Raw genomic sequence first — 12,439 nt, 5'->3', positions numbered from 1 at the left:
AAAGCAGCTGTTCTGTTGGAATGTGTGTCTTATGATAGTGTGGAATCGTATAAAGTTTTTATTGGATGCATTTGGGATCGTTGTATTACTGGTGAGTAGTGCAGTCACATGTTGGTTTTAAGGCAAGAGGCAAAAAAACTTTATAGGTCCTTATACCATGTCATACAGAGTTTATGCCACTTGCTTTATTTATTCCTCACTCTTCTCTGCTTTCTCCCCTGCCCCCTTTGAAGTTACATTGGTTACTATGGAAACAGTGTCATTGGTATAGGCAGAGCATAGTGACATCCACAGATGCAATATGCAGTCAGCTATACAATGGTTGGGGATTTGTGCCCGAGTCAGACAGCTATAGGCACTGGAGATTATTACCCTGCTCACATACAAAACCATGTACCTTGAATACCCTGATGCAAGTAAAGCCCCATAAGTCTATTGGAACAGGTCAGTTTAAAAGATTCAGAGAAGTCCAGCCAAAGAACCACAAAGATCAATGCCCTAAACTGATTTCCCCCTGTATGTATGTAGGCTGAGGTTTTCAAAACTGCCTAAGGAATTTAGATCCCATTAATTTAAGGCTGCCTTGAAAATCTCAGCCCCACTGTCTCAAAAGACTTAAAGTTACAAAAATCATTCTTTCCCCTATATGAGCAGTTAGTGTCCCTTGTTCTTCGGGGGGGTTTTGGTTCCCCCCCCCCCCATACAGCAACAAAAGGGGGGAGGAATCCATTAAAAACAGGGAAACAATTTGTAAAAAAAAAAAAAAGCAAATAAACACCTCCACAAAAGTTGGCCTAGGGACTCAGGAGCAGGTATAATATCTGGAACTACATCTCTACAGCTTTCTCTTCTTTTTCTAATTGACTAGATTTCAGATTGATTGTATCTCTTTAAGGAAACAGGAAAGAATCCAGGAACCTTCGTGTTGTTTGCTCAGCAGAAGAAGATTAGCCCCAACTGGGTAGCAGGCTGTGCTAATACTGCTGCAACCTTTACTGATGACTACATCACGGAACGAGCCAGAAAGATAAACTGGCTTATTCACGGAATACACAGACAGCTGGAAAAGGCCTTGCCATTGAAGAAATAGTGCAACCAATAACAAATAAATAAAGCTGACGCCCATCGCAGTCTCTCCATCCCCCCCTTACTTTATCCCATGGACGTTTAAAGAACGAGAGAAAAAAACCCTGTTTGCTGCATAGTTACAGTAAAAATGCTGTTCTAACCACACTCAGGTTTGTTTGACTAGTGACACTCTACCTCAATCTGAAAACAAGCATGGAATTTCCTTTGCCTGCAACAACGATCTATATTTTGATATGATCTTTGCCAATAAAGTTCTCTCCCGGAGAACTCATCACACAGTTTGATACACTGATTCTATATTCCTGTCTATAAATAGTAGAAGCTTGGTAACAAATAAATACAATGGCTCCTTATTTCAGAAAATCAGTTCATATTATATACTTAAAATTGTGTCCACTGATTAATGTTCTGACCCCAAAGGGATATGAAGTTAAAATCAATATTAAGAATACGTTCTGTTACAAGCAAAATCTCAGGATATTAGAATAGAAGAATAGTCTCTCATCATTTATCACTCTCTATTAGGATCATGAACAGACAAGCCAGTTTCACTTCTGTTTCTAATCAATTACACCTTGTGCATCACACACAATGTTTGGATTGCAAACAGTGAGAGGGAATGCTCATTTCTGCACAACTGTTTCTATTAGAAGTTGTTGTTTTTATTAAAACCGTGGCCGCTCCGGATACTATATATTTTATAATTTATTTTTAAAAAATATAAAACCTAAATTTGGGGCCAAAAATTTGTCTCTGCTTCCCTAACATGACACTAGCACAGTTTATGCCATTTCACCAGAAACAACTAATAGTTTACAGGCTACTGATAGAATTAAAGTGGTATGCAGATGCATTTTTCAGACTATAAGTAATATGGCAGTAATAGTAGTATCAAATACATTGAAACAACTCACTGAAAACAATTCAAACTGTGTTTCGCTTTAATGCGGATTTATAGTTCAGATGACTCAGTTCTTTAAAATAAAGATATTTAAGGAAATAATGCCACATCACCACATGCACGCTGTGTGATGTTTGAACACCTATTCCATAGCAACAAGGGGAAAGATAACAGCTACTTTAAGGGCCTAATGCAATGTCCTTTGAATTCAATAGAAAGACTTCCACGGATTTCAATGGGTTTGGGAGCAGACCCTAGATCTACAGAGGACACGATAGCCAAGAATGAGCAAATAAAGCCCATTCATTCAATTTAATAATGGAGGGGCTAAGAAACATCCAAAGTTGCTTTACCAGCAATGATGCTGTAAAGTTCTTTGACAATTTAACGATCACTAATGGAGGCGCCTGAGGCATTGAGGTCATCAGTCAGATCCACTACATTATTTGAAACATATGGGAAATCATTATTTATTTCCGAATGACCTTCAGCGCATACCAGTCTAGGAGGAGTTTGCACAGGCTTGTTAATTCAATAACAAAAATTATGAAATTAGGGTTAGGCTTTGTTTTGAATACAGCAATGCGCCAGTGTCAAGAACTTGCTCACTCTATGGCAGATGTCCCATCAGCTGACAAATGGCTAATCTTGTTTTGCACGATTAGTGACACTTGCCAGCTAAATAGGAGAGGCAGCTGAGCATTACTTGCTAGAGGAGTGTCACAGTGACAGGAAGAAGGTTCTATGGGGGTGTGTGGGGGGGTAGGGTGACCAGATGTCCCGATTTTATAGGGACAGTCCCAATTTTTGGGTCTTTTTCTTATATAGGCTCCTATTATTACCCACCACCCCCGTCCTGATTTTTCACATTTGCTGTCTGGTCACCCTAGAGGTGTAGGGGGAGACCTGGAACTTTAAGATGATGAAGGTTTAGCACCAACAACACTGGGGTTTCATGACCAAGCACGGTTGCCATTACCCAGACAGTCCCAGCTTATGGGGGCCTGTAGAGTTAGGGTTAAAGAGAACCCTATCACACAGCGCTCTCTCTCTCGGCGGGGTACAGTGCAGCAAGCTTGAAGAAGCGAAGCTTCAGTAACACTGGACAAGCCTCCAAGCCATTAACTCAAAGCTCTCTCAGTTCCATTCCCAGGCAGGTGAGACAATAACACAGGGCCAGCTCCTCCTCACTGGGGGTAAATTGACATAGCTCTGTTGACTTCAGTGGAGCTTTGCGGACTTACCCCAGCTGAGGACCTGGCTCTCTGAGCAAAGAAAGTCAGTCTGTACCCGGAGCACTTCATGAAAGCGCCAAAGAGCGAAAGCCAGCGCCACTCTGTTGGGCCCGGGCTACTTGTTAATCAACAGGCGATGTGCCATCCAGGAAAACTTAACACATGACTGCCAGCAGCTCAGCTACCGGAGCTCAGCAGGGGCACGTCAGCATCCACCAGAGTCCTCTTGCGTCCTGCCAGCGTGCCAGCCTCTCTCATGTGCAGCAGGTTATTTCATTGCCCTTGGGAAAGCACAGTTACTGCCTCGCCACATACACTTGGACGCCGTCCAGTGTGGAGAAATGTCACATTGGAGAGAGAGGCTCCCCTTGTTACCACAATAATAACTAAAGAAAAAATGCTGGACATCCTGTACTACATCCTGAACATACTTCAAGGTCAGTAAAAGTATCTTACACGGGAGGCTGCTTTTTCATAAGTAGAGGGGGTAAAGGGTTCACACACACACACCTGCCTTCACTCTAGGTTCTGCATTTACGTAAAGCTGTGACCACCCATCAACTATTGGTCTTTTAACTATTCAGCACTGGAAGGAGCCATTTAAAAGAAAGGGGTGGGGTGCTCCCCCGCAGCTAACCTCCAAGTGTGAACAGAGGTCACATTCCCTGTCAGTATGCACAGCTTGCGTGGTACATGGCACATTTGGGCTACAGGATCATGGCATTTACTATATCAGACCAGACCGTTGAGCCCTCCCATCTTGAGGAATGATGACCTTGTGGCTAAGGCACTGAACTGCAACTTGGGAGCGGTGGGTTCAAGTCCCCACTCTGACTTTCTGTTCAACCTTATGAAAATAACTTGTGAGATGTTCAAAACACTGTGCTTTGGCCTCACGCTGCTGCTATTGACGTCAGTGGGAGCTGGCTTGCACGGGAGCAGAGTTAGGCTAAAGTAGAGCGCTTTTGAAAATCCCTCTCAGTCTCGCTGTGCCTCAGTTCCCCATCTGTAAACCAGGAAGTGATATTATTCCTTTCTCCCACCCTTTATCTGGCTCGTCTAGTTAGATTGCAAATCTTTTGGGACAGGGACTCTCTCTCACTGGGCATATGTACAGTGCCTAGCACAATGAGGCCCTGATCTTGGTTAGGCCCTCTAGGAACTAACAACAACAAACTATATTCTCTGTTAGTCTGTACAGCTCTGCTGGTGTATTTCTCATTTGCCCTACAGAACCCTGGAATTTACTGTATCATATCAGAACACTGGTCCATTGAGTCCTTTTGTGGAGGAGGGGGACACATTTAGCTAAAGCTTCCCAGGGGTCACAATAGTTATTTAATGTATTTGCTGTACAGAGATGGCTTCTCCAGCAGATCTCCACAAGCTCTCCACTGCACCTGGCATGAGTCACATCACTACATGGGATGCTGGAGATACAGGGGAGGCAGATAGTTAAGAGACACTGCATCCATATTCCCTCCCCCAGCACGTTCATTTCAAATCTCTTTAGAAATGGACCGAATGAATCGGAGGGTCTCTTCACTATAATGTTTTCCAGGCTGCAAGTGCCACACAGGGGAAGGGAGATGGTCTCACACAGCCTAATGGGCAGTGTGAACAGAACCATTCATTCACTATTCACAGCCTTTGAGATGGATTCAAAAGCCAGCAATGTTTTGCAAAAATTAAAAGCAGAAGAGGGTTTCCAGACACCACCATCTTCCCCAATTCTGTGCTTGGTGTTGTATCAACTTCTCCCTTTAGTGGTTTACAAGGCTCCTAGAAAGTGTAACTTTTCTGCACAAGGCATTTCAATAGCAAACATAGTGGGGGTGGCGGTCTGTGTTCAGTTTATACCATGCCTCCTCTCTCCAGTTTATACTATGCCTGCAAAGGCTAAAAGTATAACTGGGTTCCAAAGAGAATTAGATACGTTCCCAGAGGATAGGTCTATTGATGGCTATTAGACAGATAGTCAGGGATGCAAGCCCATGCTCCAAGTGTCCCTAAACCTCTGACTGGACCACTTGAAACTGCCCTTTTCAGTTCATTTCCTCTGAATCATCTGGGACGAGCCACTGTCAGCAGACCGGATACTGGGTTAGAATGGTCATTGGTCTGAACTGGTATGGCTGTTCTTATGTTCTTGCTTTTTCCTTTGAGGATCACATTCAATGAGACATACACATATATATTATATATAGCCCAGTGGCCGAACTCTAGGACAATCAGACACATCCCAGTTTAAAATTTGCCCAGGGAGCAGTGGGTGCAAAGCAGAGATTTGCCCCTTTTCCTGCACAAAGCAAGTTCCAGCTGCTCAAAGCCTTAACTTTGCCATTCAAAGCAGGCCTGAGAGGTCTTCACCAGTTTCTAAATGATTGGTTTTCCTAAACAGGATTAATCTGGTGCTTTAGGTGCATAGACTAAATACATTTTCTGAGTACAATACACCCTGTTTACCTGACCCCTATGTAATAAAGTAACTGTGGATGAAATCTTAGCTCCACTGAATTCAATGGGATGCAGAAGAGCCGGGATTTCACTCCATAGATCAAATTTGGAGTTCCCAGGCTTCTGGGAAACTTCTTGCAGGATAGCTGAAATGTCCTGGGTTTTCCAGTTAAAACACACATACATTTGGATTTGTTTTAACTAGCAACATGCCTTGGACAGACTGACCAGCGTGTGCTCTGTATTTATCAGGAGCTACCCCGTGGAGCAAGCATTCAGTGTGCAAAACAGTGTTTGTAACCAAGCAAGAAATAGAATGAGAGCAGAGCAGACGCTATCAGAGTGGATCGCTCGCTTAACTATCTTTGTTCAGCTGTTCCAACTGCGTTCTGAAGGAGTTTACAGTGCTGGAAAAATGCTCTCCTCATTGACTGAGGAGTCAGAAGCTAGCAGCAGTAACACAAGCACAGTGTTTTTAAAAAAAAAAAAAAAAAAAAAAAAGTGTATTTGTGGGGCTGGTCAAAAATTCTGTCAAAATGGTTTTTCAGGGAAAAATTGGGTTTTGAGCTAAACAAAGTTCACAAAGACTGTCTGCTTTCTGTGGAAATTTTCAATTTTTCATTGAAAAAACAAACGTCTGAAGTAGGGTTGTCAAGCGATGAATTGCACGATTAATTGCACTGTTAAACAATAATAGAATACCATTTATTTAATATTTGTGGATGTTTTCTACATTTTAAAATATATTGATTTCAAATACAACACAGAATACAAAATGCACAGTGCTTACTTTATATTTATTTTTATTACAAATATTTGCACTGTAAAAAACAAAAGAAATAGTATTTTTCAGTTCACCTAATACAAGTACTGTAGTGCAATCTCTTTATCATGAAAGTTGAACTTACAAATGTAGAATTATGTACAAAAAATATAACTGCATTCAAAAATAAAACAATGTCAAACTTTAGAGCCTACAAGTCCACTCAGTCCTACTTCTTGTTCAGCCAATCACTCAGACAAACAAGTTTGGCTACAATTTGCAGGAGATAATGCTGCCCGCTTCTTGTTTACAATGTCACCTGAAAGTGAGAGCAGGCATTCACATGACACTGTTGTAGCCGGTGTCACTAGATATTTACATGCCAGATGCGCTAAAGATTCATATGTCCCTTCATGCTTCAACCACCATTCCAGAGGACGTGTGTCCATGCTGATGACAGGTTCGTCTCGATAATGATCCTAAGCAGAGCGGACCAACGCATGTTAATTTTCATCATCCGAGTCAGATACCACCAGCAGAAGGTTGATTTTCTTTTTTTGGTGGTTCAGGTTCTGTAATTTCCGCATCGGAGTGTTGCTCTTTTAAGACTTCTGAAAGCATGCTCCACACCTCGTCCCTCTCAGATTTTGGATGGCCCTTCAGATTCTTAAACCTTGGGTCAAGTGCAGTAGTTATTTTTAGAAATCTCACATTGGTACCTTCTTTGCATTTTGTCAAATCTGCTGTGAAAGTGTTCTTAAAATGACCATGTGCTGGGTCATCATCCGAGACTACTATAACATGAAATGCGGGTAAAACAGAACAGGAGACATAATTCTCCCCCAATGAGTTCAGTCACAAATTTAATTAACGTTAAATTAATTAGCGTTATTTTTTTAACGAGCATCATCAGCATGGAAGCATGTCTTCTGGAATGGTGGCCGAAGCATGAAGGGGCATACGAATGTTTAGCATATCTGGCAAGTAAATACCTTGCAACAACAGCTACAAAAGTGCCATGCGAATGCCTGTTCTCACTTTCAGGTGACATTGTAAATAAGAAGCAGGGAGCAGTATCCCCCATAAATGTAAACAGACTTTTTGTCTTAGCAACTGAGTGAACAAGAAGTAGGACTGAGTGGACTTGTAGGCACTAAAGTTTTACATTGTTTTGTTTTTTAGTGCAGTTATGTAACAACAACAAAATCTACATTTGTAAGTTACGCTTTCACAATAAAGAGATTGCACTACAGTACTTGTATGAGGTGAATTGAAAAATACTATTTCTTGTTTATCATTTTTACAGTACAAGTATTTGTAATCAAAAATAATATAAAGTGAACACTGTACACTTTGTATTCTGTGTTGTAACAGAAATCAATATATTTACAAATGTAGAAAAACATCCAAAATATTTAATAAATTTCATTTGGTATTCTATTGTTTAACAGTACAATTAATCACAATTACTTTTTTTGAGTTTATCGCGCGAGTTAACTGCGATTAATCGACAGCCCTAGTCTGAAGACTTGCATATTTTTATTTGACTATGCTACCACAATGTCTCATGGGAGTTATAGGTCAGTTGTTTCACGCATCCATTCTCCTCTATGGGTTGGTCTCAAAGGTCAGGCTACATCTCACACAATGCACCAAAGTCTCACCCTCTTGGAGAAGGTTGGCAGTATATCATAGGAGTCTCTAGTTGTGGTGCATCATGGGAGATGTAATCCAGCTGTGGCCCCCAGCTTATTAAGGACAACAGGGAGATGAGGAACTGCAGCAGCATATCCAAGTCAAAATTTTCAGGGTTTGACTGAAATTTCAGCTTTTGAATTTTTGACAGAAAAGTCAAAATATTCAACAAATGTTTTTTCCTAACCAGGTCTAGTGTTTAGTTTTATAAGAGTATTTTGGAAACCTATCGGGTGTTGCCACAAAAGTGCCACAGTTGTTTTGAAACGCAGCCACTCTAATGGTTAATCAAAAACTTAATCAATCAGTCTGCCTCCACTGATAGCAATGGCCACCACTATTTATGTATTTATTGGTAGCAGCACCATGCAATTTTCTTCCACTTATCCAAATCCCCATCCCATTTGTGTACTGTTTCTTTAAGTTTAAAGCAAGAAGCCAAGGGAGCTAGGGAAGGTTCTAGGCAGGAGCTCTGCAGTGAAGCAGAGACACAGAGCAGCTTTTGGGATAACAACTCTTTGTGCAGCTCTTTCATATTGTCACCATTCACTGCCCCTCCCACCCCCAGGGTTTCAGATGTTCCTGTAACCCTTCAGAGAAAGACAGGAATTGTCCTTCACTTCTCACCCCTGGACCTGCCAACATTCCAAATCTAAAAGCAGGGAAGGAAATGAGAGCGGGATACACACATCAGTGCCATCAAAATGAATCAGTCTTTGTCAGATCAGATGCATCCTAGGAGGCAGAGCTCACTAATGGATCAAGTTATAGGGTATTTTGCTCTGGGGTAAGCGGTTTCCTTTAGGAACACAGATGTTGCCAGCCCCTAGTACATCCATCCTGTCTCAAACAACGGGCAATGCCAGCAAGACATTCTGAAGATGGCAGTAATGGGATAACCTGTCCCAAGCCCCAAAGAAAGTTCCCTCCTAACCCCCGTTCATTAGTGGCTGGTTTATGTTCTGAAGGAGGAGGGCTTCTGTCCCTCTTTGTTTTGGAAGGGCTTCCTCAGGCAAGATGGGAAATGCAAAGAGGTAAGAGCATGGAGTCAGACAGCCATGGCTTAGATTTCCAAAGCAGTCTAAGAGAACCCATCTCCTCTGGAATTTCAGTAGGTGCCTAATTCCCTTTGGAAATTCTGCCCCATGTTTGACCCCATGTTTTGTGCTTTGTTACTTGCTTACAAAGAGAAGCACATAGAGCTTTGGGGAGACAGAGGGAGAAACGTTAAACACTTGGCTAAACAGGGACTGGTCCTCCACAGCAGAGTAAAGTGGAACACATGGTCCCCATGAGTACTCTCTGAAACCAGCCTTTGCTGGCCTCCTCTCTCCTGGCACCATCCAGAGCCTTCTCCTCCCTCCAGTTTTCTCCACTGGAAAGAAAAAGCAAGTCCCGGCCAATTTGTGATGATGAACCGGGACTCTGGTTTGTTATTAAAGACAGCAGTTTCGGGGCTTCAAGCCAATACAAAGTTGTCCTTGGCCTTCTCTGCTCCTATCAGCTGGGCTGGGGCCTTATCACAGGGCCAGGAGGAAAAAAAACACACTGAGGCCCCAACAGGGAAACTCACCATTGTGTGGCCAGGTTTAATCCCCTTCACTTCCCATACCGGGCCCAACATATCTCCACAGCAGCCCTCAAGCTTAATATTTGTCCAGCAAAAACAAGTCCTGATGTACAAAGAGTAACTGGATGGGTGGAAGTGGCCAGCTCCTTAGAGAGAAAACATTCTTCGAAACGTTACCAGCTCAGAGACTCCAGCCAGTAGATTAATTGAAAGAAAAGGCTTTTTATCAGTTATGTAATTTACAGCCTGTGGAGGGAGAATTTGTGGACTGCAAATAATCCCCATACTTGCAGGAACCAACGATAACATGACCTGTGGAGACAGGGCCGGCTCCAGCATTTCTGCCGCCCCAAGCAAAAAAAAAAAAAAAAAAAAAAGCCGCGATCATGATCGGCGGCGGCAATTGGAAAAAAAAAAAAAAAAAAAAGCCTTGATCAGCGGCAGGTCCTTCGCTCCCAGAATTGCCGCAGGTGCCGCCCCTCTCCCTTGGCCGCCCCAAGCACCTGCTTGTTAAGCTGGTGCCTGGAGCCAGCCCTGTGTGGAGAGCAAAGGTAAATGCGGGTCCTTCTGAGGGAATTTCTGAAGTATGATCTAATGGCCCAGACTCAGGGCCGGTGCAAGGAAGTTTCGCGCCCTAGGCGAAACTTCCACCTTGCGCCCCCCCCCAGCCCTGTGGCAGCTCCTCGCCCCCCCCCCCGTCCTGAGGCACCCCCCTGCGGCAACTCCCCCCCCCCCCAGGGAGCCGTGCGGCAGCTCCCCACCCCAACCCTCCCCTCCCAGGCTTGCGGGGCCAAACAGCGATTGGCGCCGCAAGCCTGGGAGGCGGGAGAAGTGGAGCAGAGACGGCGTGCTCGGGGAGGGGTCGTAGCAGAGGTGAGCTGGGGTGGGGAGCCCTGCGGCAGCTCCCCCCCCCCCCGCCCTGAGGCACTCCCCTCCCAGGCAGCTCCCCACCCCCCCAGTCCGAGCACACCGCCCCCGCTCTAATTCTCCTCCCCTCCCAGGCTTGCGGTGCCAAACAGCTGATTGGCGCCGCAAGCCTGGGAGGCGGGAGAAGTGGAGCGGGCGCTGCGCTGGGAAAGGGAGTCTGAGCCACACGTGTCAGTGCGCCGCCGGCAGCCCAGCCCAGGAACGCTGTAAAAAAAAAATTGAGGGCACTGCTTTTTGGCGCCCCCAAATCTTGGCGCCCTAGGCAACCGCCTAGTTTGCCTTAATGGTAGCACCGGCCCTGCCCAGACTCCAAAATGGAAGAGAGGAGGTACTGATCCAGTCGCAAAGGCTGTCACCCACGGGCACACGGGTCTTCAAATGACTGCGGCACAGGTGTGTGTGTGGGGACTAACACACTAGCTCTTCAGTCAGGAGAGACAGGTTTAGGTTACACACGGAGTGTGAATGGTGGTCTCCAATGGAGACGTGCAGCCAGGGTGATCTGCATACGTTGGTAGAACCCAGTCATATTAACCTCCAGATACAGGTACACTGGTTAGGTGTATAGTTCTCTAGCTCTAGGATGAGCCAGTGTATGTTTTGGATACAGTGCCAATGAGTCCATTTGGGATACCCCTTTCAGTCCATCTCCGACTCCAGCCTGTGCCTTTTTCCATTTTGCCCATATAAATGGCATGCCCTCCGCAAACCCATTTGCCAAGTCACTACCTGAGCCCAAATCCTCCTTCAACCAACCAATTGACCCCCCCAACACATGCACACACAAGCCACAAACCATCCCAAAACCAGCCCCCCCACTTTTGCTATCTCACCTATGGGAAGTGAGGAAGAATGAAGAAAAAAATTCTTAATTCACAGAATCATCAATATGTAGACAGGCCTTATATCCCGATCCTGTAGTCCGCTTTACAAGAATGGACCCCTTTAATCATGCAGAACCCCATTGGCTTCAGTGGGACTCCATAGAGTTGCAAGCATCTGCCCATGAGATTACAAAATCAGCCGTTACTGATTAACAGCATCATCTTCTTACTCTTCTCCTCACCAGCGTGGCTCTCGCTGTCATCTCAAATTCAGGACTGTAGGCTCCTTGGGGCAAGCTCATGTTCAGTGCCTAACACAGTGGACCCCTGATCTCAGCTGGAGCCTCTAGGCGCAAGCATAATAAAAATAAAGAACTGTTTGTTTACATCCGAGTTTTGCAGAAGATTTCTCATGCCCTCAGTATAGTCCCCTCCTAGATTCCTTTATAAATCTGAGCCACATGTTAAAAATACTCACTAGGTTTCCCTGAAGCTAGTTTTGAGCTTTGCATACTGAAACACTGAGCTTATTAAGTAAAAACATAACAAAAATCAAAGCCACGTTAATGCTGCATTAGGGTTACATGGATAAAGGTCAGGAAATGCAAAGTTAAGGTTTCCATAGTAATGCTAATTCAACCACATTGCTCTTCCGGTGTTTTTCATGGTACCTGCTTAAAGGGAAGAGAGTTCATCCACTGAGGCCAAAAAGGTTTTTGATTTAGTTAAAGTGTTTTGTTTATGGATTTTTAAATTTTGTTCTTAGGGCAAATGGATTTCCAGGTAGAATTCATACTACTGATTAAACCGTATGGGAGTCATTAGAGCTGTCCTAAATCAGGGCAACCACAAGGATTTTTCAGAAGGGACTAATGATTGGGTGCCTCCAAGTTTTGGTTGCTCAACTCGACTTAAAAGGACCTCATTTTCAGAAAGGGCAGAGCGCCCACCCTCTGAAAAATCAGGGGTTTTTAAGGC

At 44.1% G+C, this 12,439-nt stretch overlaps 1 protein-coding gene across 1 annotated transcript in view; it reads right to left on the bottom strand.

The window, feature by feature from the left end:
* CRACR2B (calcium release activated channel regulator 2B) overlaps positions 1-3,294 on the bottom strand; it is a 62,886-nt gene extending 59,592 nt beyond the window's left edge. The window contains exon 1 of the mRNA XM_065404241.1: positions 3,235-3,294. Within this exon, the coding sequence (XP_065260313.1) occupies positions 3,235-3,294 (60 nt within the window). The remainder of the gene's footprint in view (positions 1-3,234) is intronic.
* Between the last annotated feature and the right edge of the window lie 9,145 nt (positions 3,295-12,439).

Source organism: Emys orbicularis, chromosome 4 (assembly GCF_028017835.1).
Source record: "Emys orbicularis isolate rEmyOrb1 chromosome 4, rEmyOrb1.hap1, whole genome shotgun sequence".
In the NCBI taxonomy this organism is placed as follows: Eukaryota; Metazoa; Chordata; order Testudines; family Emydidae; genus Emys; species Emys orbicularis.
The sequence above is the reverse complement of the archived record's forward strand: the minus strand, read 5'-3'. Positions and strand labels throughout refer to the sequence as shown.